Below are 26,172 nucleotides of genomic sequence, written 5' to 3'. Positions count from 1 at the left end.
TAACAAATCGAGGCACCGACTAAAGGTTATCAGTCAAGTTGGACATTGTCTGACCTAGAACTACGTTGATCCTAACCATAACCTGCGAGGAAGGCCTTAGAAGGCATTCTCATGCTCTTGTCCTGGTCCTCATCTTTATTACATTTTATAGAAAACTATGTGAGGCTCAGAAAGGTGAGGTTCCCAGCATCATACGGCTAGAACATGGCAGGAATGATGACATTCAGGCACGGGTCTGGCCTGACCCCAAAGCCACATCCAAATCAACAAATAGCGTGACAAAACCCCAAAAAGCAGAGGAGGTTGAGGACTAACCTACGTGCAAGATTTGAAGTCGCGGTCGACCCTTGCAGAAAGGCTTGATCGAGTCCAGGTGGACAAACCTGATCACACGAGGGCTGAACAACATGAAGAGCAAACCCAAGGAGTTAGAATGCAGCGGACCCTTGAACAACTCGGGTCTCAGTTGCACGGGTCCGCTTGTGTACATTTTTTTTTTTTTTTATAAAATACAGGGCAACACTGTTAAATGCATTTTCTTTTCCTTCTGATTTTCTTAATGTTTTCTTTTCTCCCTTTATTGTAAGACTACCGCAATAACGTACAAAATATATGTGAATCAGCTGTTTATGATCTAGATAAGGCTTCTGGTCAATAGTAGGTTAGGCTTCTGGTCAATAGCAGTTAGGTTTTTTGGGGGGGTGGTGGCAAAAGTTCTACTGTGATTCTCAACCGTGTAGGGGGTCAGGACCCTAACCCAGCTCACGCTGTTCAGGGGTCCGCTGCAGGAGCTGCCCTCCGCAGGGGTTCGGCAGTAAAAGGAAGAGCGCTTGGAGGGAGCAGGAAGCTTCGGGGGTTGGAACTGAGCCTGCCTGAGGGCTGTCCCTCTGCCAGGACTGTTCCCAGGACTGGGTACAGGAGTTCTTGTTAGGGTCCTGTGTTCACTGTGTGTTGCCACCGCGCAAATAGTGATGAAACGGTGTCTGGCTGGGCTTGACCGACCCTATCTTAAGGGAAGGACTGAGAAAGCAGCTACCAGAGGCAGCCAGGAGACAACCGGAGGGCATTAGGAAGTTGCTATGGAAACCCTCAACACTGAGCGGCTACTCGGGGTTTTCAAACGTCTTAATTCTGCAGCAACAGCCTGCCTGGCTTTGGGATGACACAGGGTTCAAGTTCATGCCATACAAATAAAATGCAGGCTGCCCCTTGTAAGAGTTAATGCTGCTGTGCCTGGTCTCCTCTCCCAGACACGTCACCGACGGACTCTTGAAAGGTACAGACGCCGCCCAGGCCGCTCAGTACGTGGCGATGGAGAAGGCCACGGCCGCCGAAGTCCTGAAGAGCCAGGAGGAGGCGCCCCACGCCTCGGGCCAGCCCCTCCACGCGGCAGGAGTCCCCGGCGACGTGAAGTCGGAAGTGGTGCCCTTGACCGTTCACCACGCACAGAGCTCCCCCGTGGTCGTCCAGCCCTCCCAGCACTCCGCCGCCCTGCTGAACCCCACCCAGCACCTGCCCACGGGGACCGGTCCTCACCCGGCCGGCCCCCCCACCGCCGCCCAGGAGGGGACCTCCGCTCTGCCGTCCTCGGCTCAGGCTCCACAGTCCCCACAGACGCCTGTGAACGGTTCCACCATGCAGAGCTTGTTCATCGAGGAGATCCACAGCGTGAGTGCCAAGAACAGGGCGGTGTCCATTGAGGTAGGGTCCTATTTCCATTTCTCGTAGCCCCTCATGAAGGAATAACACCTGGTCCTTTCCCTTAAAGAGCGTATGGTCTGGTTGTCAAGGTCATACATGTATGTGCATAAGGATCGCAGATAGATTTGTAGCCCTATCCATGGGTTTCAATGGCCGGATTAAGAGAAAGATTAAGATTTCAAGAACGGTGGATAGTGTGACCCTGGTGTCCTGGGAAGTGTTTAACACCAGCTCTCGGGGGGGGGGGAACTCCCCGATTTGTAAAATGACCCATTTCTGTGGTGTGTTTTCCCATGGCCGATTTCGAGTTACAGCGGGATATTGGGGAGCGCACAACTGGGGAGAAATGTGAGTCGGCTGTCCCCGGCCAGTGCGTGCTGGCTCAGGCTTCCCCCTGGTGAATGCAGGCCTGCAAAGCGTTTGCTGGTAGTCTCGAAAAATCTGTAGAGCCTGGGTGAGCAGAGCAGTGTGGCAATGGCAGGCTGGGTTAGAGGAGTGTTAGAGCAAAGGGAGTCACAAATCAAGCTGTTGAAGGAACCTGTTTAAGGGAACAAGGCAGGGGCCATGAGGCTGGCAAGACAGGCTGGATCCGGATTTCGGGGAGCTTGCAAGGCAGTCCAAGGGGGTGTGGGCATCCAAAAAATCCTGCTGCTCGGACCGGCGGTAAAAAAATAGCATCTTCAAAAAAATCACTCTGAAACAATAGAGTCGATTCAGGTGGTGGGTCTAGGATTAAGGGTTCGGGATAGAAGTCATGAGCACAGGCTTGGGGTGAGAGGCAGAGGCAGTCAGAGTGGAAGGAGTAAACTAGGCCTTAACATCACAGAACAGAAACCAGGCCATGTTCTTTAAAGATTCTTTTTACCCAGGACTGGTGTCCGTGCCCGAGTAGGACAGCTTGCTTCCTCCTTCCTCCTGCCCCGTACGTCCTCCGGTCCTGACCCCAGACCATGGCCTTGACCGTCCCGCGTCTCTCACAGATCAACAGGGATAATTCAGGTCTCAAGAGAAAAATAACCTCTTCAGACTGCCCTGGCCACGGTCCTGGCAACGGGGCCTCGGAACTTAAGAGTCTGTTAAAAATGCCCGGATCTGGGGCGCCTGGGTGGCTCAGTTGATTGAGCAGCTGCCTTCGGCTCAGGTCATGATCCCAGCGTCCTGGGATCGAGTCCCGCATCGGGCTCCTTGCTCGGCAGGGAGCCTGCTTCTCCCTCTGCCTCTGCCTGCCATTCTGTCTGCTTGTGCCCCACCCCGCTGCCCCACCCCGCTGCCCCACCCCGCTGCCGACGGCTGAGGAGAACTTGCTTCACAACCAGGATCTGAGCCCCGTTATGCTCTAGGTCCTCACAGGCTCCGGGGCAGGCAGTGAACCAAAGGGACGAAGTCCGTGCTTTCAAGAAACCTGCCTGCTTGTAGGGAGAGATCGAGAACCAGTGTATGAAAATAAATAAATGAAAATAAATGTTTGGAAACACAAAGCGGAGGAGGGTTTGGTGAGGATGATGATGGTGGAGACTCGGGTTTAGATAGCGTGACTCTTGGGCAGATCCTCGTCTCACTGGGCCCCCGCGTCCTCTGGCTAAAGAGTGCTAAGAAAGCGATCTCCTCTGTCCTTCCTCATTCGTCCATTGTGGGGTTCTAGTAATCCTGGTGCTAATTTTCCCTCTGCCCATCTGGGATGATTCCTATGCCACCCCAAAATCACAGGAAAATGTTCTTTTCGAAAACGTATGGGTATTTTAAAATGCATTTCATGTATTTCTCCCTACTGTAGAACTTGGTGGAGCTCAGACGTCATCTAAAAAAGCCCATTTTAGACATAAGAACGTTTGACCCACAGGCCATAGAGCTGTTCTTAGGCAGACGTGGAAAGCGGACGTAGGAGTCTTTGTTCCCAGTGAGTGTTTTGGTTTTGTTCCTGTCCGTTTGCACGTCTCCTCCATGAAAACCCTTGGTTTCAAGACAGAAACCTGGTTGTGAGATGCGTGCTTTGGAAGGCACATACCTGTGTCCTTTTTATTACTATTCGGAGAGTAGCAGTAAGTAAGTGCTCAATAATCAGTTAACAAATGAATTTGGGTTTCTGAGCTCACTTCTCTGTGAGCGAATGTCCGTCACGTCGGCTTCCGTGGCAGTGAGCCCAGAGGCAGGTTTGTCTGAGGGGCAAACATGTCCCTCAGCACAGACCCCAGACCGCCCCCTCCATCGCCGTGAAATCTCTAATTAGCTTTCCCTTCTGGTTGCTAAACTTCCCTCCCTTGTGATTTTCCTTCAGAAAGCAGAAAGGAAATGGGAAGAGAAAAGGCACAATCTGGACCACTATAACGGGAAAGAGTTCGAGAAGCTGCTAGAAGAAGCTCAGGCCAATATCATGAAGTCAATTCCAAACCTGGAGATGCCACCAGCCGTGGGCCCACCACCAAAGGGCGATGCCTCCGGAGACAAGCTGGAACTTTCAGGTGAGGTGCTCCCAGAGCTGGGCCCGGTTGGCTGCCCACTGGTCCTGCACGTGCCGGCCGACAGGACCAATCTCTCGCATCTCAAGAATTTGATAAAATTGTGAAACAGGAAGAACAAATCCTCTGGATTCTCCCTCCTGCTTTTACACCCAAAACCCTAGCAGGGAAACTTGTGTCCTGCCTTAGGGTACCAGAATAGTGCCCAGTAAGGTAAAATTTAGATGCCTAGCTCCTACATTCCCTGTGAATTTATGCCACTTCACAGCACCAGCTAGGAGGATAAGAGGGCCGTGTTTAAAGTAAGAGCTTTTCATCCGCTGCAGGAAGAAAATACCAGCCTTTATGAGCTCCCAAGGGGATATTAGATCATAAGGCGAAATTGCATTTTTTAAATCAAAATTATTAGATTGTATATTGAACCCGCTAAACTCTGGAAGTTAAGCATCAGTGTGTCATTAACAACATAAAATAACTGCTAGAAAACCCAGCCTACTAAATCTCCAACCAACGAGCCCCACGCCTCGCTCTGACTTCAGAGCTGAGAACAGAGACACCATTGTACTCACAGCCCAGTGTCTCAGAGCCAAATTCAGGGATGCCTCGTCCAGGAACCAAGGCAATCTGAGGAGGAATCGCCATCTTGACTCGCATGTCGGGGAACATGGAAGTAGATACGGTTTATAACCACTGAAACCCTGTCTCGGGTTTTCCTTCCCCAACGTTGCTCTAAAATCCCACTCATGGAAACTCTGCCCATGAGCCTGTGCTAAGTTTTTCACCTGCTTTCCCCACCTGCCAGCTGTGGGAGGAGGCCTGTTTAGGGATCCTGACGGGGGAGGCAGCACGTGCCCGGGAAGGAAGGGGCCTGGGAGGGACGGCTCTGCTCTCCTCAAGATGGCTTTTCTCCCAGAGTTCTGTGAGGAATGTCTCATGGCGGAAGGATCTACACCCCCCCTCCCCGCTTCTGTTTCTATCTGGCCTAATTTGGCTCTCCCTATTTTGAATTCTGTCAGATAGTCCCTGGATGTTTTAGAATCACAAGTAAATTATTTTAAGAAATAGTTACAAATTAGAACTGTTCCTTCTCCGTGATTATATAACAAAAATAATAACACTATGTTTTGTTAACTTACTGCATTTGGGCTTTGTGTTCCTGCAGAGTAAAAAAAAAATTGCATGAAGTGTTTTTAAAAAATTAGTCTCCAAAGTATTTTTCACTCAGTTAAAATGTTCTTGTCATTCTTTTTATTTTATGTTTAAATAAACTCTACACCCAGCGTGGGGCTTGAACTCACAGCCCTGAGATCAAGAGTCGCACACTCCATCGATAAAGCCAGGCAGATGCCCTTGTTTTTTGTTTTGTTTTAACATGTGGCCTGACTTCCTGTCGGAGTCCACGAACGGACAGGCTACCAGAAATGCATAAGGGTCCAAGCCATTTCCTGCAAACGTGGGCTCCTGTCATTTTTACTTATTTGGCATGGATGTTATTTTTATTTATTTGTGTTTTTACTAATGAGGTAAAATTCTACACTGAGGGTTTAAAGAAAAGCTTTTTGTATTTCCTCTTTGTGCACTGACTACTTCAATAACGGGCATGGACCACTAGCTCCTAAAGGTCGCTAGAAGGTTTTAGGGATTGTCGCCTCATTCCGTGCCATAGAAAAATTATTCGCAGAGCTGTGTGTTAAAGAGAGCAAGAGAGACTCTACTCAAGACCACTGCAGTGCGGGAGAGAAATTGAACTCGACTCTGAACGCAGCATATCAAGGGCAGGGAGATTCGTGCAAAAGGCAGGCTGAGGGCTTGGCTGTCCAGCGCGGGGAATGAAGAACCAGATCCGATGTCTTGCTAAATTGACTTAGTAGAATTCTTTGCTAAAACTGGGCTGAGTCGACCAAGGGCAAAGCCTAGTGGAAGAGTGGACTCAGAAGAGCCCCACTGAAGCTGGTCAAAGAGGCAGGCTTTGGGGCGCCTGGGTGGCTCAGTGGGTTAAGCATCTGCCGTCAGCTCAGGTCATGATCCCAGGGTTCTGGGATCGAGCCCCTCATCGGGGTCTCTGCTCAGCGGAGAGCCTGCTTCTCCCTCTCCCCCCAGCTCATGCTTTGTCTCTCTCTGTTAATATTTTTCTTTTTCTCAAATAAATAAAGAAAATCTTTAAAAAAAAAAAAAAAAAGAAATAATAACAACAAAAAAACATCTCTTGTCATTACATAGGAGAGGAGACCTGGGCCCACCTCGAGAGCCTGACAGCCTTTGCTGGTCCCTGGGGTACCCACGGAGCTGATGAGGGCATCCCCTGGCTGGGCTGCTGGCTTAGGCACCAGCCAGGGGGCCCAGTGCTGCTCGGGCCTCATAACCCAGCACCAGACTAGAACCGGTCACTACCCGGAATCTCGGGCATATCACCCTGATGATTTACCTACATCCTTACTCTAATTTCAAGTAGAAACTCCTCAAACAGCTCTTCCTGGGTTGCTCAGAAGAGACAGACACGTTCCAAGGAGGGCACCTTGTCCCTAGAGAGAGCTGGGCAAAGCGCACTTGGAAGCCCTGACCATCCGTGTGCGCTTCTTCCGCTCTGGTGAGCTCTGGGCCTGAGTGCCGGTGAAGGGCGGAGGTGAGGCTCGTGACCAAGGCAGGAGTCGGGCTGATGGTCTACATTTCGCTAAGTGCCTTCTGGGGGCAGCTCTCTGGGGAAAGCCAAGCTGGTGTCTGCATTCTCTAACCTGTGGTGTCCATCCTAACTGCTGCCTCCTTCTGTTAGCGAAGAGCCCTTTCCCACCACACAGCTGTGGCCCAAACTCCACTCTCTCGCTGACTTTGTTTTCTCTTCCGTCTGCCCCCCGCTCTCCTTCTGGCCCTTCAGCGGTCACATTCTTCTAGCATCCCCTGCTCCAACCCGTCCTGCTCACACGGTAGAGGCTTTAGAGGCTAGGTGGGGGACTCTGGATTTTTTTTTTTTTTAAGATGTTATTTATTTATTTTGGAGATCGAAGAGGGAGCAGGGAGAGGAGCAGCGGGAAAGGGAGAAGCAGACTCTACACTGAGTGCAGAGCCCAGCACAAGGCTCGACTCACCACCCTGAGATCACGACATGAGCCGAAAGCAAAAGTCAGCCGCTTAACCGACTGAGCCACCCAGGCATCCCTGGATTTGTCGTTAGGCTCCAGTATTTCATCTCTCCAAGTAAAACCCAGATTTTTTGTTGAATAAGGATAGCTCATACTTGCATTTACATATTGCATTTACAATAAGCCAGTAGGCACTGTCCCAAAGGCTTCCTGGGGACATATTGTTCCATCCTCACAGGCCCCCAGTGGAGATTATAATAATGCCCATTAAACAGATGAGAAAACAGAGGCAGAGAGAAGTTACTTAACTTGAGCAGGATCTTTCTCAGATTTCGAGTCCGGCTTCAGGGTCCATACCTTTAATCGTCACACTAGGAAGAAACTAGAGAAATATTTAGGTCTGACTGCATCAAGTTTCTAGAAATACCCTGTTCTGGACGTTACCCTGCAAAGAGATTATTTTTCAATGACACACTGTTTTCCAGAAGACTCTCCGAAATTCAGAACAAGACTTGGACAAGCTGGGGGGTAAGTCCCCGCCTCCTCCACCCCCGCCCCCTCGGCGGAGCTACCTGCCAGGATCAGGGCTCACCACCACGAGGTCCGGCGATGTGGTCTACACCAGCAGGAAGGAGAACACCACCGCTAAGGTCTGATGGGTTAAGTGCTGGGAAACAGGTCTCCGGGTTCAGATGATACCTTTAGACAAGGTTCTCTCTATTTCCCCTTTAGAACGCAACCTGTAGTGAGGCAGAGGAGAGAACTGACTAAGCTAAAATCACAGGAAGGCCCCACAGATGGGAAAATGTCATCCAGTGTTTCGGGGCGAGACTCAGTACCACGAGCTTTATCCTTACTTGACTTTTCGCTGCGAGAATGTAACATGCGGATTACAAGCTACTTCCTCAGCAAGGTGGCATAAGATTGAAAATGGGGGCGGGGGGCGGGGTGAAGAGGAGGCCGAAGAGAAACCATCTTACAACGCTAAGTGAGATTGGCTGACACAGTTGTGCGAGTCCATACGGAAAGATGTTCAGTGAGTTTTCGTTTCCACTTCACTTGGCAAGTTTTGTCTTTGGTGCTAAATGTGAAAGACAGTCTCCGAGGAGATGTCGTAGGGGCGGGCCTTTCTTAAAGGCACCCACGTTGAGTCGTTCCAATTTTATTAAAGATCTTAAGGCTATTCACAAAATGGCAGCTTGTGCAAACCAAAACCCAAACTGAATGGAAGGGGGACGTTACAGTCTTGAACTGCGTTTGAAGAAGCAAGAAACTAGCGCACCAGGCAGTAGGGGAGCGCGTGTTCTCGTGATCCGGCCCTCTTTTTGCCGGAATCTACAGGGCTTAAGCCAGTTTCTGATTTGAATATTCCACAGGCAAGCAGTGAAGATGCCGGACCAAGCCCCCAAGCGAGAGCCACAAAATGTCCAACAGAGGAGCCTGCTTCTGCCTGGACCCCATCCTCACCACCAGTCACGACCTCCTGCTCCAAGGATGAGGAGGAAGAAGAGGAAGGAGACAAGATAATGGCAGAACTGCAGGTACGTGGGTGAGGTGGCCGTGGCTCCTTGCCTTCCTGTCAGGGAACCTCGTGACATGTGTAAGGAATGATATCTCACAAAACAGCTCGGGAAGTTCATACAGAAAATCAATCGCCAGGTTTCCTCACTCTGGCTGAGAGGATTTACTTTAGTTTTAGTCTTGATAGTTGGCGTCATTTAAAAAGCAATTAGACAGGGATCCAAAATACCAGCCCTTGTCTTGTCTTCATCAGGACGAAGGCCTACTTCTGGTGGGTCCCCCTCCTTGGGTTTTATTACTTAGAATGGCTGCCCTTAGGCCTTCTGCACTCCATACCAGGCGCTCATTTGTTGTCAGCGTCCCCTTTTTAATATTCTGACAAGGTAAAAGATTCTATTTCCCATTTTCTTTGGCCTGTTTGAGAAATGATACCTTACCTATTAGTTTTGGATTTATATTTTTTAACTAATTGACACAGTCCATTCATAGGATGAAGGGTGGACTGCAGAAACTATACTCAAAGCTTATCCCAACATTCAAATCATGGCTGAGAATCTACCTTGGGTGTACCTTCTAGGAACTTTTCTAACCAGTGACGTGTGCATAATTCCCAGACCAAAGCCTGTTGTTCATAGAATATTTCATTATTTTGACCCATACTTATTCTAGGATGTTTCCCCCCTTTGGATGGTCAGATGGTCAGACCACAACCACGTAGGGCTCCAGAACGGGCCGCGTGTGCACCAGCGTACTCCTGGCTTTGTGCAGGCCCCACGGATCCGCGTTCTTCCCACGGAGTAGAGAGAACTCGCCAGCTGTGTCATTTCTGCCATGGCTGTTCTGTTTTGCCTTCCTGGGTGGTAACTGTCAAAATTGGGCTGTTTGCATCTCCAGGACGCCTGGCTTGATTTGTGGAAATGGGTGCGTCCTTCAGGGCCTCACTAAAACTCCCAGACTGGCCTGGGACACCCCTCTCACCAGTCAAGCTTGCAGAAAGGTTTTCAGAATGGCTAGAGAGTGTCGTTTGTAGGAACCCTAGATTGCTAAGGTTAGTGACGCATGCAAGAGTTGCGAGCTTGGAGGCGTCCGTCCCTCCGCGATCCAGGGAGGACCCCCGGGGCTGTGGATGCTGGCTGTGTCCAGTGACAAGGGTGCCTGTTGCTGGGGGATTGGGTCTTGTCCGAAGACATGGAGGCAGGTTCTGGGACCCTTCACTGTAGCATCTGGCCCACAGCACGGTCTGAATTGGTCCTGGCCCGGTCTGGTTCAGGTGGACGACAAAGCGGTCAATGATGTTAAACCTGTGCGAGGTGAACGGTCACTGCTGATCCTAGAGGCGAGACGTTCAGGCTCATGAATAACCCCACACTAGGCCCCAAACAGAGGTCATGTGTTCAGCCGCTTAGAGCTCGTGGCCTGAGAACTTTTCTCTCCACTGATGTCTGCCTATCTCACAGTGCTTTCTCTGGCTGAACATTTTCAAAGGCTGGAGTAATTGGCTCCTTGCTGTCTTGGTGGTGGTTAGGTAATACTGGTAAATAAAGTGTTCTAAGCCTAACTTAGCCAAAGCCAGACAGCCCTCCAGCAGGGTGGTGCTGGCCGGTGGGGGTGGGGATGGACCCAACCCGCTGACTCAGCAGGTCAGCCGCTGGCTCTGGACTTAGGTGCCCCCAGGCAGGACCAGGAGCAGGAGCAGGAGCAGGAGCAGGAGCAAGCTTCCGAACAGAACTGGGGGACGCCTGCCCGCTCCGGGGTACCAGGCACCAGAGGAAGCCACAGGCTTCCAAGTCCAGGGGCTGACAGCCCAGTGGAGATGGTGATGGCCTTAGTGGGCTTCTCCAGGGCCGGCGAGGACTGGGGTATCTGAGGACCTGCAGGGGGGAGCCAGCGCTGCAGGAATGGGGAGCGAGTGGAATGGGGGAGAGCAGCCAGGAAGGGCCCAGGCACCGGCTCCTTTCGTATTTCAGGACCGTACTGAAATGGTTAACTTGGTGCGGCACAGGTTATTCGTTCTGCCCACAGAGTTGGTTCCAAAGGACCCTATTTGACATTAAGAAAATATGAGGCAATGATTGGGATTTTTTTTTTTTTTTCATTTAAATAACTGACCTTTAATCCCGGCTGTGCATTTGATTATTTGGGGGAGTTTGTTTTTTTTTTTTTTAAGGGAAGAAAAGGCCTCTGAATGAATTGTGTTTTGGGTGACACCCAGGTAACAGAATTGTTTTTTAATGAGGTGACACGGCATTGAGTTGAGAACCACCGATTTCAAGAAACTGGGCGCTGGGGTTCTTCACCTTTCTTGCTGTCATGATCGTATCGTCCCTCGCTCTGTGCCCCAGCGCCGCAGCCTCGGCTTTCTGTCCGTCTGAGAACTCCCTCGCCCTGTGTGCACACGAGCCAACGTGGGCTCCTCGAGCCAAATTTGATAGTGTTCAGGGACAGACCTAGAGGCTCAGGCAGCCCCGAGACCACTCAGAATCCCGGGGTGCTAAAGATGTCCTCTTTTTCCTCCAAATGCCCCTCAGAACGCCCCAGAGCATGCGAGTCCCTAGTACTACCATGGACCATGAATTAGTCAGGATGACTTCTGTTGTAAGATGGAAAGGTTTACAATATCCTGTGCCCCTTTTTCTCGGACCTCAAGAAAGCTGGTTTAAAAAAAAAAAAAAAAAGGAGAAGAAAAGGACCAAGAAAAAAGAAAGATAGTTTTTTGGCCCCATTCATTTACATAGTCATGATTTTTTTAAAGGTCAAAGCAAGAAGCCCTACTAAGTGCAAATGAGGTTCTGGAAGGAAGGCCATTCCTTGCAAGACTCCTGTCCGTAAATCCTGCCGGGCACAAACACTAAGGAAGTCTTTGGCCCCTGGCTCTGTGCTCACCTTTGGTGCCCGAGGCCCAGAGGCAGAGCCCGTGTCACAGGTGCTGCCTCCTTGGCTCCGTGTGACCGCACGCAGGCCTGGCCTGAGGTCTCTGTGCCTCTGGACCCCCTGCCTCTTCCCTCCGCCCTCCTCGCTGCCCTCGGATCCATGTTAACCTCAGTATTTTAATTCCTCAGGCTTTCCAGAAGTGTTCCTTTATGGATGTAAATTCAAACAGTCATGCTGAGCAGTCCCGGGCTGACAGTCACGTTAAAGACACTAGGCTGGGGGTCACGGTCCCAGCCAAGGAGAAGAAGGTAACGTGGCAGAGACATTGGCCACACAGTCCGATGGTCCTTCTTTCCTTGCTCTGACACTAACACTGCTCGTGCGTTTGTCCTTCTGTGCCCTCTCCTTTTTTCTCTCGCCTTTTTTTTTTTAAAAAAAAAACTAATGCAGACACAGCCTGAGGTTTAATCAGAGATTAACCTATGACCTCTGCGTTCCTGTGCACAGCACCCAGTAGTCTGTGCAGAATTTCAGGCATTCTCTTCCCAAACTGTAGACTACGCACACGCCTGGCAAGATTTTTCTCAAACTCCAGAAAAAAAAAAAAAAATAGAGAAACATTGATCGAGTGTGTAGCGCTTTTTCTAATTTTTAACACGTCTTCTAGGTCCAACACACCTACGTTAGAGTAGGACTCTACTTCCTCAGACTCTAGGAAGAAGACACACGGCAGAGCTGTATGTCCGCCGCCGTCCCCAGGGGGACCCTCATGGAAATGCACACAAATGTATTTGCACACACGTTTGAGGATGCCAGATAGAATTTTTATTAAGTACAATACATTCTCAGACTATCCCTGGCAGGACCACAAGTCCAGTCTGGGTTTAGTGCTGATGTACACTGTGGCATCCAGACAGATGTCCTGGCTCTGAACCAGAATTCACTGTCTTTGCATAAGTACGAGGAAAAGGATGTCAGCCTGATTTTCTTAAAGTCAGCTTTTTAAGTCATATCTGGAGCTTTTTTGATTTTTGGATATAGAGCCATCTTATCTGAAGGAAGCCTCTGTCTGCATGTCAGGATTGAAAGTTTATCATGACCAACTCAAGTCCTAGCATTTTTTTCACCAGGAACGTTTATTTCAGAAATCGAAGGTTCTAGCATCCCATAGATAAAGTCAACCAAATCGGCCACCGTGTAGCCTAATAGGGACACCAGCTGGATACCTCAGTCCCTGTATATTCTTATACAGCTCGCTCAGTGTGGGGGAGAGAGGATCCCAAGTCAGAGCGCTGTTCAGACATGATCCTTCAAGAGATATAGCCCTGGGGCGCATCACTCCAGCCACGCTGGAGGAGGCCGATCTCCTTCCCCTGTGTCACAGCTATCCCAAGGCAAACTTCCATCGGCCACGTAACACTGTTACCCGCGGCGGGGTGAGGGAGAATCTGTGCACCCGCAGAGGTTATGAGACTTAACGATAAAATCTGTTAATCTGGATGGAACCCATGATGCTGTATCGGAAATCGTTTGCTTTTTCAGTCTGTAGGATTGCCCTGTGTGGCCTTATTAAAACCAGCTCATGAAGGACCCTCGCAGTCCCCGAGTCACAAGGCATGCCTGGACTAAGGGGACTGTTGCTGGCTAAAACACTGCCTGGGAACCGGGAAGTTCTGGAAGATCCCTCTAGAGACAGTCATTGTCTCGCAGAATTTTACTAATTGGCGAAAAAGTTGCACGCAGTTCCTTGCCCTGCAGTTAGAAAGCCATATCCTTCCAGACTCGTGATTCTCAGGCGAGTCCCTCAGGTTAAGCAGGTCTGTCACAAGAGCCCTGTAGGGACTCTACAGCTTATTTCAGATCATTATACTCAGTAGATTGACCTGTTTCGCAATAATGACGACCATTGGACTTGTCCCCAAATTTGTATCCTTATTAACCTCTCCGCAGCCTATTCATCTACCCTTCTATAAATCAAATATTTCCTTAAAATTTTCTGTTGTCATGAAACACTAACCTAGTACTTCACCTGTATGCAATTTTCCTGTAACTGTGTCTCTGATGGTTTTGGCTCATTGCCCACGTGTGTTGTGAGCTTGCTACATAGTTGTCGGAACAATCCAGATCTCAGGGCCTAGAAGCAGATACAAAGAGGCTTTATTATTAATCTTTTTACACAGAGTCTTGACCATTGAGATCATATCTAAGATGTTGTGAGATGACATGACCTTTGTGACCAAGCTACCCTGGGTGAGGTCAGCGCACCTGCTTTAATACGCTCATTCTTTTCTCTAGCCCAGTGACCAGAATGACAGGTCACATGAAACCTGCCCTTGGCACGTTTATCTCCATGGCTTTCATTAGATGATGGCTGCTACTCCATCTGTTCTAAAATATGTATGTCCCTGGGTGCGATTTGAAACACTTAACCATGGGGATGGCATGAGCTCAGACAGATCGGAACAGAGGCCAGTCCGACTTGTCAGCAGCCCGATGTCATACATGCGCATTCCTTGTCCAGCCCCTGGGTAAATCCTCACTCGAGTCTTAGCATGGCATGCTAACTCCAGGTTTGGGGTCAAGACCTCATTTAGTCTCCCTGAGACCTTTTATTGGATGTGTTAGTTGTTTAATAATCCAAGTTTAAAATCCCACGTTCGACATGGCATTGTTCAACCACACCAGCCGAATTGTTGCACACACTTGGGGGAGCAAGTTAAACTGGAGGTGTGGGGTAGCTAAGACACCTTGTATCCTATATGATGTTTCCATGTGATTAATACTGACTTTGTTGTTTGTATGTTACTCCTTGAATGTGTATGGACGCTCTTTCCATTTGTAACAAGGTGTTGGGATTGTATGGGGCTGACAGGCAGGACCTCGTGATTGTGCTTTGTTATGTTGTCATTGCTTTTAACCAAACAATCTCCTTGGGACTGTGACCCATCCATAACCACCTCTTCCTCTCAAGCTTCAGCAGCAAGAAGAGAGGGCAGTTTGCCTGGGAAACGAGGAGGCACAGCTAGTGTTAGTGTCACAGCAGGGCCTGAGGGAACAGATACACACGGGCTGGAAAAGGCCACGCTTCCTGGTCAAGCACTGTCCCCACCTGGCCCTCCCCCGCTGGCTTCTCACGCCCTGAATCTTGGTGAGAGCCTCAGAAGTGGACCTTCGCTCCATGTTGGAGGATTTAGAGACTAGAAGCTGAATTACGATGTCACGGCCATCATGGTAGTCTCACATGTCTGCTTTGGAAATGTTTAGACGTTTTGGCGACATTACCGTTCTGAATTTGGATTTGATCACCTTGGGTCTTTTTAGTTTGAAGGTTGTTGTGACACGTTACTTGGCGAGTCCAAGTTAAAAAAAAAAAAAAATGCAAGTACCTTTTCCATCTGTCCTTTGACCAGGAGGAAAAATAATGGGTTTTTTTCATCTCCAAGTACCACACCCAACAAATGCAGAGTCCTTATAGGACAATTCCCGTGAGAGAAACAGAGAGTGTAGTAAAAGATCTAGCTGAAAGGGACATGAAAAAAATCTGGTCTAGTTCCTCAGTTTATAAGCAAGAAAATAAGGCCCCAGAAAAGTGAAGGTAACACAGCGAGGTGGCCGGTCTGGATTAGGATCAGAATCAGGATCAGAATCTTCTGCCTGCTGAGATCGGTGCTTTCCACAGCACCACACCCCTCTTCCCGTTTTAGATTCTGCTAGGCCCACCATCAGATGCTGGAAAGAGAACGTGTTGACACAGAATCGGTCCCTTTATCCTCTTAGCTGCTCCCTCACAAAATTCGAAATACTTAAAATACTTGGCTAATTGAGATTTTCGTCTTGTGCAAACACAGGGCATTTTTGGAGGTTGGAGAACAGAGCAACCCAAGGTAAACAGAGTTGTGTAGGTTTCGGACTGGTGTGTAACCAATGTGCTTGGCCCGCATGGTTTGGAAGTGTAATGAAAGGAACAATTTAGTGGTAGTCCACTTTGGGAGGGGATGTGGTTTTGTGGAGTAACATGTCCTACACTATTCTACCAGAATTTGGAATTTTTCCATGAAGACATACGGAAATCTGATGTTGAATATGAAAATGGCCCCCAAATGGAATCCCAGAAGGTGAGTGTAGCACATCCGTGTTCTGAATGATACCGTGCAGATTAATTACCTTCTTTTGTGGATCCGTTTCTGATTAATGTGTGTGGTTTCCCTCCTCCGCTGTCCCTCTCAGGTTACCACAAGGCCTTTAGGAGCTCTTGGTCACCCTAAGTGGGAAATGGCAGTGGGGGATGGTATTTTTGATGCATCCAGAACCTCAGAGTACAAAACAGACATCCTAAAGAAGGAAAACTCCATGCCCAACAAGAGTTTATTTGGAGATAGTAGAAACTATTCCCAGAAAAATGCATCTAAAGTCAACTCCAGCCATCCTGACACTCGTCCATCGGAAGTTGTAATAAACAGAGGACCTAAGGGCTCAGGACCTCAGTACCCCGTCTCTGACACGGAGCATCAGAAGATGAGTTATGGAAAGACAAAGGAGATGGGTCTAGAAGGACCAGAAAATACCGATAGGTGTGACCTTCCCTCTCCCACTAGGTCAACTGAATTGAGCCCGCGTAATGTCAAAAGTCATGATCAAGAGGTTCCCATGACAGAGTTCAGCCAGGTCGTCCTGAGACCCAGGGGCGCGCGGCATGCGAACGTGAACCCCGGCGAGGACGGGGAGTCAACCCCAAGTTCTCCCACTGAGGAAAACGTGACCCCCGACAACATTGCCTTCATGATTACCAAAACCGCGGTCCAGGTTCTCTCCAGTGGGGAGGTCCGAGACATAGTGAGCCAAAAGGGGGAAGATGTACAGACGGTTAATATTGATGCCAAAAAAGAGACCGCCTCCCAACGAGGAGGAAGTGAAAACGAAGAGCCGGTCGTGTGCCTGGACAAGAAACCAGTTATCATCATTTTCGACGAACCCATGGACATCCGGTCCGCGTATAAGAGACTTTCGACCATATTCGAGGAGTGCGATGAGGAGTTAGAGAGAATGATGACGGAGGAGAAGATAGAGGAGGAAGAAGAGGAGGAAAATGGAGACCCAGCGGTCCAGAACAATACGTCTGGAAAGTTCCCCAAGGAGGTGGCCTCCGGCAGCCCCAGACCGGCACGGCAGGCCGACCGGGAGCGACAGCCACACAGCCCGTCGGCCGAGGCCGACACATCAGGACAGGAAATGAATAAAAGGGAGCGGGGCAAGTTGGGCCAAGCTGAGTCTCCAAGTTCAGATAGCAAGGGCGACGGGACAGATGACCAGTTTGAAAACCCCAAGAAGAAGTTCAAGTTCAAATTCCCTAAAAAGCAACTGGCGGCTCTCACTCAGGCGATTCGCACGGGAACCAAAACGGGGAAGAAGACCCTGCAAGTGGTGGTCTACGAGGAGGAGGAGGAGGACGGCACCTTGAAGCAGCACAAGGAAGCCAAGCGATTTGAAATTACTCGGTCCCAACCTGAAGACACGCCCAGAAGCACGCCTAGGAGACAAGAGCCGCCCGGTCCAGAGAGCACAGCTCTGATTTCCAGGACTGATGAAATTAGAAAAAATACCTACAGGACGCTGGACAGCCTGGAGCAGACCATCAAACAGCTTGAAACCACCATCAGTGAAATGAGTCCAAAAGCCCTAGTTGATACTTCGTGCTCTTCCAACAGAGATTCTGTGGCAAGCTCGCCCCACAGAGCCCCAGAGGCCTCTCCCCGCTCCCTGCTAGTTCTGGAGGAAGCTCCCACTGCCCCAGAGCCCCCCGCGTCCGTCCCTTCAGCTTCACGTAAGGTATCTTGGTCTGATGGAGAGTGGAAAGACCCAGCTGCTTTCTTACATCTGCCATAATCACCATTAGCAACAGGTGTCTTGTGATTGACTTGCTTCCTTTCAGGTGGCTCATTGTGGGTTTTTTTGTTTTTTGGGGTTTTTTTTTTTGTCTGTTGGCCACGATCCCTTTCACTCACACTTTCTCCCTCACCTTCAGAACAACAACGACTCGGTGTCTAACAGCTAATCGATTCTCTTTTTTTACCTCTGTTGCTGATTGGTGTTGGGTAAACGCAGGACGCTGGGTCGGTCATTTGCTGTTGAAATGATTGCTCTGATACTCACATTAAAATCCGTTTGATCAGTAGTGGAGCAGTTTCTTCTGTTTGATTCTTCAAATTAACCCCAGTGGTGTCTCCTGATGTCCGTCTCCTCGATCTGTCCTGCATGTAGGGCTGTGGCTTCTCACGTTGACCTTCTCTGCACCCGGCGGGAGAGCCTCGCAATAACCCACTCACGCGCTTCTCCTTCTCTTCCCCTCCCGCCGCTCCTCCCCCCCAGGGCTCCGCTGGGACCCCGCAGACGAGCAGGATGCCAGTCCCCATGAGCTCCAAGGGCAGACCCGGAAGCCTGGACAAGCCTGGCAAGCCGTCCAAACTGCAGGATCCCCGCCAGTATCGTCAGGTAGTTTTACCTTAACAAAACCCAATTTTGGATGGACGCTATTGCGGTTAAGAAGCAAGTCGCTGACTTAGCTTATACCAAATACTGTGTTTTCTTTGTAAGATATGGTTTACATAGACATCCTGGATCTGGGGCATGAAGAAAGTCTTTAAAAAAATTTTTAAAACACCTTTGTTAAACTCTCCACCAGGCTTTTGCATGCTTGCAGTAAAACACCTTTTACTTTGTGACTCCAAAGTTTAACCGTTAACACAAGGTGCCAGGCCCCTTGGCTTTTCTCTGGTGAAGGTAGTGGTTCATCAGACCATGTTGGGAAAGCGAGACAGAGCTGTCCTTGAGCTGCCCCGAAAGTCACCAGTACTAACGTAGATGCTGACCGCATTGCACTGGAGGCACATTAACTGTCCGTCACGATGGCCCCGCCCCGCCCCCACCCCCGTAACCTCCCCCGCAGACGCATGGCCAGCCTGGCACCGGGACGGGCGTGGGATGCTGGATGTGCCTGTTCTCACCGACACCTGTTCTTCCCTTTTCTCCTCTTCCGCACGTCCTGCGCTCCGTCCTCTGGGGGTTTCTGCCAGGTTCAGTACAGCACGACAGGACTTAGAGCTCAGGCCTTGAACTGGTTTGGTGTGGTTTGGTGTCTGGTATTTAATGTGTGCTCGGAAGGGCTGTGTTGCCAGACCCTGTGCATCGATCGTGTTACCAGCTTTCTGACAAACTGTCTCCCGCCATCTTTATTCGCAGGCTAATGGAAGTGTTAAGAAAGCTGGTGGGGACTGTAAGCCTCCTTGTCCCTCCTTACCTGCTTCTAGGATTCCAGCCCTTTCTCCCAGCTCTGGGAAAAGCAGTTCTGTGCCCTCTTCTAGTGGCGACAGCTCTAACTTGCCTGTCCCACCTACTGTTAAGCCACCGGTTACTTCTAACCCTCTCAGCCCCCAGACAGGACGCTCTGCTCCCTCTGCCTCCCTCATCCCCTCTGTCTCTAATGGCTCCTTAAAGTTTCAGAGCCCCACTCACGCAGGTAAAGGCCACCATCTCTCATTCTCACTGCAGACTCAAAACGGCCGAGCAGCCGCTCCCCAGTCCTCCTCCTCCCCGCCCTCCCCCGCCTCCCCCACTTTACTGAGTCAAGGTGCCAAGGGCGTCCGAACCATCCACACTCCCGGCCTCACCAGCTACAAGGCACAGAATGGAAGTTCCAGCAAAGCCACCCCATCCACAGCAAAAGAAACCTCTTAAAGGCCAAATCCTATTAGGCACAAGTCGGAGTTGCATTTTAAAAAAAAAAAAAAAAAAAAAAAAGAATTTTTTTTTTTTTCACAGTCTTCAACAACTGTTTTCACAAGAGAATGTACCATATTGCTATACTCTATGGGGCTTCATGCTAAGTATGTGCTAAATACTGGACGACTAGATCTCGGTAAAGCTTGTTCGTTTTTTGTTTTTTTTTTTTTTACTTTGTTGCTGTTGTAATTACATAGTGTTTACTGTCTATATTCGATATCTGTTACATGAAGTAAGCATGTGTTACAGAGAGTGGCTGGCAGGAGAGAAGTGTGCGTGTGAGATGCGGGGGAGGGGGAAATGTATTCAGCATGTAAAACATGTATGATTCCAGAATTTTAGTATGTTTTGTACAAAAATATTTTTCATTACGGAGACTAGACATGAACAGAGAAATACACAAGTGTGACTATACAAATTGTAAAACAGATACTATAATATTTCCTTTTATTTTAGTGTTATTTAGCTTTATTACAGATTTCTATTTTTGTCAGAACTTCATGGTTCCTTTCCAGATCCTTTTTGCCAAAAACATTTTGATACTATAGCATTGTACATGTGAAAGTAGTGTGCTAGACAGTATGCCGTGAACTTCGACACAAGCTAGCCCCGAGGCGAGTGTCGAAGGCAGTTTATCGAACCTGTTGCACTGCCATGAAAATTACGTATGATAATTTGCAGCCCAAGCGAGCTAGCTTTCTTTGCTTTTCTTTCTTTTCTTTTCCTTTTCTTTTCTTTTTTTTTTTTTTTTTTTTATTCAACATATTGGGATTCTCTAGCTGGTTTCTTTGCAGTATCGAACCCCTTCCTTTACTTTCGGAGACCTGGTAACCCACACTATTACATTGTGAATTTTAACATGTACACTTCTGTACGGTTCTGTCAACTGATCAACTTTTGTACATATATAAATAGACATCAGAAATACTGTATGTGACAGCACAGAGTAGTTTTCCCACACCAAAGTTAATTTTTATGCATGCTTTAAAACTTTATCTCGGATTGGGCAGAAATGGGGGCTCCCCGTACATTTTTAAAAAACAACAAGTTTGCACAGCTAGAGTGTTTTTTTGTAAATAAATGTATTTGTATAACACAGTCATGTAATATACAGAACTATAAGCAGAGACTTTGCAAAACTAAATAAAGGGCTGCATGCTTATTATTTTTTTGTACCGTGTCCCTCAAACTGCTTCCTAATTGGAGAATAAACGTTAATTATCGCCGAGTTAAATGGTTTGGGTTTTGAGGACGTTGTCAGTGACGTGTAATCGGACATGAACTGGTTTTCGGAAAGCCCTGCTTTTCTGAGTCATGATGAGCTCCTGGTACATGCATTTCCAAGAGTGGTGCCTTCGTAACCAGCTGACCCTTGTCTCTGCGGCTCACCCAAGGTTTGCTGACCAGAAAGCAAACCTGGGGACAGAGCTTCCACCCTCACTGACCAGAGGGGCTTGTATTACTTTTTTTCCTTTTTTAATTGCCGGTGGAAGTAAATTAGAAATAAGCCATCTTTGTCACTATGAGCTTGCGGAGTTCTCCGTTTAAAAAAAAATACCATTGGTGTACAGGGACACACGGGAGCTAACATGACACTCTGTGTACATTTGAAAAATGGGAAGAGCAGTTAGGGAAATAACACCGAGATTCGGAATCACAAAGAACAGTCCCAGGAAGCTGCCTATTACTGCCTATAACTGGGTTTGATGTAAAGGCTAAACTGTTATTACTTTAGCACGTGTCCAGAGCTGCGATGGCTTCCTCAGAATCCGCATATTCTGTCTCTTCTCATTATGTGAATTGTTATCGCAGGTCTCCGGCAGGGCTCAGGAAAGTCATCTTAGAGTTTTTAGGCATAGAAGGTGCCAGCACGTCAGCCATGCCCATCACAGCTCAGCAGCTACATTATATGAAAATACATCCCGCAGCCAGCTGGCGCATGCGAGTTTATTTGCTCCTCTGTGTGGACCAGCTGAGACTTCTTTGTAAGCAGCTAACCACGGGTGGTAGCCCCTGTCCTCAGTTTACCCTCAGACGTGCCAGAGCACTGGCGAGGATACACAGGGGATGGTCAGTTGCAGCCCATGTCATCACGAAGGCATGTCCCACAGGTGAGGAAAAACTCAGCATGGCTCAGCCATAACCTTGAGACCCAGCAAATGCCCGCCCGCCTCCTTGGGACATTGGAGGGAAACTGAGTCCAGTGGAAGAGCACCTGGGTTCCTTTAACAGCTAAAGTGGGTGATGCTTGATGGGATGAGCTCTTAGGCTTTCAGATTTTGTTCAGCCACTACTAGACTCTCACTCCGTTAGCTTTGAAGCTCATCATTCAACAGAGAGTTGCATCTGAAAAAATATTCTTAGAAATAAACCACAGGGACTTCTCCGGTTAATTCAACAGCCCATGAGCCCAGGCTGTGTGCTTGTTGTGCAGCCTTGGGCGTGCCTCAGTTTCTTAGCCATGAATGGAGAATTAATAACAGAACCTGCCTCACAGGATTGTTGAGAAGATTAAATTTGATGCGTAGAGAATTCTTAACACAGAGCCTGACGGGTGCCAGGGCGGCTCAGTGGGTTAAGTGCTCGAATCATTTTGCCTCAGGTCATCATCTCAGGGTCATGGGATCGAGCCCCTCATCTGGCTCCACACTGGGCGTGGAGCCTGCTTAAGGTCCTCTCTCTCTCTCTCTCTCTGCCTCTCCCCACCCTCTCTTCCTCTCCAAATAAATAAATTAATTAATTAAAATTAAAATTAAAAAAAATTTTTAAAGCCTGGCACAGTTGCACACTCAGTATTGTCCTTATCACCACTTCACGGGTAACTGGACACTGTATCTGCTCCTAAAAGGCCTCCATCTGGTCATGGAGGGGATGGCACAGCCACGGGCAGGCAGAGAAGTCAGAGGAGCCTCACGGTGGGCCGCAGGGTTCCTGTGGAGAGGTCGTTCGCACGGCGACATTTGGCCCTCCATGGTACGATACAGAACTTTTAACAGTGTTCCAGCATTAAAGAGGCTGCTTTTCTTTCAACACTACTTGTGACTCCGACTCTTTCCAAAGTAAAACAAAAGAGTGACATAGTCTTGGACCAAAGCCAAGATCCTAAAATCATGGCTACAAAAGGGTGGTCCTTTTGCAAGGTTGGGTGTTCGGGATTGGGAGAAGGTACACCCCCCAAATCATGGAGTTGATGTCCATCCCTGAGCTGAGAACCAGGGGCAAGACCCATGAAGAAAAGTAGACATGTCCACTGGGCTCCCAGAGCAGCTTTGGCCATGCCTGTCCCCAAGGCTGCTTCCTGAGTGCCCCACTCTGTAACTGAAACTAACTTCTTTCCCTCTCCCTGGCTCTGAAAATGCAAAAGCATTTGAGAACAACCGAGAAGCGTTTTTGGAGGGAGTGGAGGAATGCAGACTCATTCAGCCAAAAGTCCCAGAAGTCATTTTGCAGAAGCAAGCAGGTGACATTGTTGGGGAAAGACACCCTGGGCCACAGGCAACAGTGCACTCTGATCTTTGCTCCTGAGACTATAATATCCAAAAGAAAGAAACTGGTCATGCAAGCTCTCATGAGGAGGGAACCCCAGATCTGCCAGGGCTCACGGCCATCGAGCTTGAAACAGAAGCTCATGCTGATGACCTGGAGCTCAGAAGGTCAAATTGTGCCCGGCACCCTGCCAGGAAAAGGAGTGGAGCTTACAGTGCATACCAAGACTTACACAAAACGCTTCAGTTATTTAATTCCCTAGCATGGATGAGGGGGTCCTTGATCCCGGTGTCTGTGAACTCGTCAACAACACTGCCATCTGCTTCCTGTCTTGGGCCAGGTGATGCTAAAGTGTTTTGCACATACCGTCTTTTAATCCTCGCAAAAACCTTGGAGGAAAGTTACTGTCATTATCTCTTCCCCATCGTGCTGTAGAAAACAGGAGAGAACGTGCAGGGCGTGCATCTGGGGTAAGGCTAAGGTGCGGGCACCCGATCGAAGTTCTGCTTGGGATCGGGGCCCCTCCGGTTGTCTCTGAAAGGACTTGCTGAGCAGTTTTTCATTCCTGTACCAAAAGATAGAGTATCTTTTAAGAATAAATAAGTAAAACTTCATTTAGGCACCCTTACAAATTTTGGCTCCCTCACCTTCAAAACTTCGTAGGTAGAGATGCACTCCGCTTAGGGGGTTCATATTTTCATCCAGCGTCACTTGGAAGGAAGGTGAAGCCGGGTCGTTACCTGGGATCACCGACTTCCTTTTCCCTAAGGCACCAGGGCCAGATCTCAAAGAAATCAAAGAAATCAATACACCTGCCAGAAAGGCCCCGCCGACCACGCCCACCCAAGCCACGCCTCTGCCCCGCCTACACGCAGCTAGGCCACGCCTCTCCCTCGCCTGCAATCCTGCCCGGATCCAAGTTGCTACCTTTCCTTCTCCACTCAGTCCCTGGGGTAAATGGCTCCCAAGCGCCCCTCAAAGGCATTTCTAAGGGTTTTCCCGACACTTCCGAGGCACAGGACTGCTGAGTGAGCAGTTCAGCCCCTCAGAGAGTCTTCTCAGATCCTGTGCTCCCTTTTTAATTACAAATGCTCTGTAGGAAATAACATTGTGGTTGATAGATCCTACCCACTCACATAGTTTCAAAAACTAAGCTCCCTCATTTTACACCTTCTTGGAAAGTTGTTGGCATATTTTAAGAGCGCCCAAAAGTTCATTTGGAAGGCAGGATTGGCCTGTAGGCTCACATCATTGTAAATAAGTTTTTCACTCATGAATGTTTGGCTCTGCTGCAGGGGACAGTTCCTGGCCAACCATGGGAGGCCGCCTGGCATCCCTGAGCCACACCCACACCATGGCCGTTTTGCCTCCACACTGGGACAACATCAGAGCTCTCCACAAATACCCACACTTGCCCCTACAGGGCAGAACTGCCTCGGCTGAGAACCACCTGGCATAGAATAAGGAACACACGCCTCCTTGTTGCGAAAGTTCTAGCAAACCCCAAGGGTGTTAGTATCCAGCCCGGAAGATCCAGCCCAGTGAGCCCTTCTCCACAGGATGGCGACACTTAGGGGACACACGCAGAGCTCAGGTCCGCTTGAATGGCTTGCCTTTTCTGGAACTTGTTCGCTACACCTCTAGCCATAGTCTCGTGCTCTCTGCATTCAGGCCTGGAAGGGCAAGCGATTGACCACAGAAGAAACCCAACCTCCAAGCATTTGTGAGGAGGAAAGGGGCAGGAAATCTTGAGAACATGGGCGGGAATGGATGTCTCTCTTCTAAACGTTGAAGCTCTGGGATTTAGAACCAGAGCTCTACCTTGCCACAGACACTATCTCCTCTCCCACCTAACGTGAAAGGGGGGAAACAGGTTGATGGCCAGGGGGAAACACCCTCACGGCAGAAGAACCCAAGAAATCCCGGTCTTGCATTTGGGATAAACTTGCCTCATATTCCAGGTTCACCAACTTGGCTGCCCCCCATGATCACATGAGAAGCTTTAAAAAATGCTGAGACCTGGGTCCCACCCACAGAGCGTCTGAATCAGGGGGGACAGAGGCTCTGTCCATGCAGGGGATTAGCAAACCTTTCCACGTGATTCTAATGGGAAGCTGGCGCTGAGAAACTGGGTCTCACACTAGAAAGCAGCGGCCCCAGCAGTAATGAGAAGATGCTGTCTCTTAAAAATCAAAGGTGGCTATTAACCCCAAGACAGCAGATTGAAACTTGAAAAGTATTTTATTTTTTTTTTTTCAAACTTTCCAGCTGTTTAAATTGGAATTGACGGACACCATCTTTCCCTCCCAGCCAACGGTGTGCGGGGATCTAAAGCTTTGCTTGTGTTTTGACCCTTCCAGGGCTGCCGGGTCTCCCCAAACCGGCTACACTTGGGGTGTGTGTTTGCAGGTAGCCAACAATTAGAATGTTCAAATGCCTTTGGAGTGGGAGTCATTTAAGGATCTGAATGACCGTTGTAGCCCCTCCCTTAGCCCTGGAGATGCCTGGAGTCCCCACAAATGTCCCTAATAGTTGGTTAAATGAGACATTTCAAGTACAGAGGTTCCACCTGATGGTGATATGTTTCAAATGGTGCATCTAGGTCCCTGTTTGAAATACTATGAATTTGTAAAGCAAAAACCATGCTGATCGACTCTTTTTGGGGAGGGGACCCGTGGGAGGGTGGCCCACATAGGTATGGAAACTCTCTGAGTGATATGGGGTCTGAGGACAGGGCGGAGGGTTCAGAAGTCCATGGCTAGTGGAGGAGGACCAGGCAGGAGAAGCCAATCTCCAAGTTCACCCCGGTCCAGTGAAAAGGTCAGAGGGGGGCATATAGGCTCCCAGATTCAGGGTAGAAATATAGGCAGAGCCAGGCCCACACTAAAGAGGGCTTCTCCCCATGGGGTGCCTGGGTGGCTCAGTGAGTTAAAGCCTCTGCCTTCAGCTCAGGTCATGATCCCAGGTCCTGGGATCAAGCCCCGCATCGGACTCTCTGCTCAGCTGGAAGCCTGCTTCCTCCTCTCTGTCTGCTTGTGATCTCTGTCTGTCAAATAAATAAATAAAATCTTAAAAAAAAAAAAAAAAAAAAAGAGGGCTTCTCCCTTCCAAGAGTTTCTGGTATGTCCCTGAAGGGTGGCCCAGCGCCTTAGCCCAGCTCCGAGCCCCCAGTTTCTCTCTTTCTGAGAAGACATTCTACAGGGCCCCGTCTTGGTTGTCACCCCCCATTGTCACCCCCCACCACCCCTCCGAGGCTTCAGGGGCACCAATGCTTCTATACTGTG

The 26,172-nt window shown here is 49.1% G+C and overlaps 1 protein-coding gene across 1 annotated transcript in view; it reads left to right on the top strand.

Moving 5' to 3' along the window:
- Positions 1-20,567, top strand: part of KIAA1217 (KIAA1217 ortholog) — a 290,673-nt gene extending 270,106 nt beyond the window's left edge. Inside the window, 10 exon segments of the mRNA XM_004757614.3 lie at positions 1,251-1,701; positions 3,977-4,160; positions 7,720-7,730; positions 7,732-7,884; positions 8,611-8,775; positions 11,815-11,934; positions 15,664-15,741; positions 15,854-17,452; positions 17,993-18,115; positions 18,863-20,567. Coding sequence (XP_004757671.3) covers positions 1,251-1,701; positions 3,977-4,160; positions 7,720-7,730; positions 7,732-7,884; positions 8,611-8,775; positions 11,815-11,934; positions 15,664-15,741; positions 15,854-17,452; positions 17,993-18,115; positions 18,863-19,357 — 3,379 coding nt within the window. The 3' untranslated portion in view covers positions 19,358-20,567.
- Positions 20,568-26,172: the final 5,605 nt, after the last annotated feature.

Source organism: Mustela putorius, unplaced genomic scaffold (genome assembly GCF_011764305.1).
Source record: "Mustela putorius furo isolate JIRA1106 unplaced genomic scaffold, ASM1176430v1.1 tig00000827_pilon_pilon_pilon, whole genome shotgun sequence".
Taxonomy (NCBI): Eukaryota; Metazoa; Chordata; class Mammalia; order Carnivora; family Mustelidae; genus Mustela; species Mustela putorius.
The sequence above is the reverse complement of the archived record's forward strand: the minus strand, read 5'-3'. Positions and strand labels throughout refer to the sequence as shown.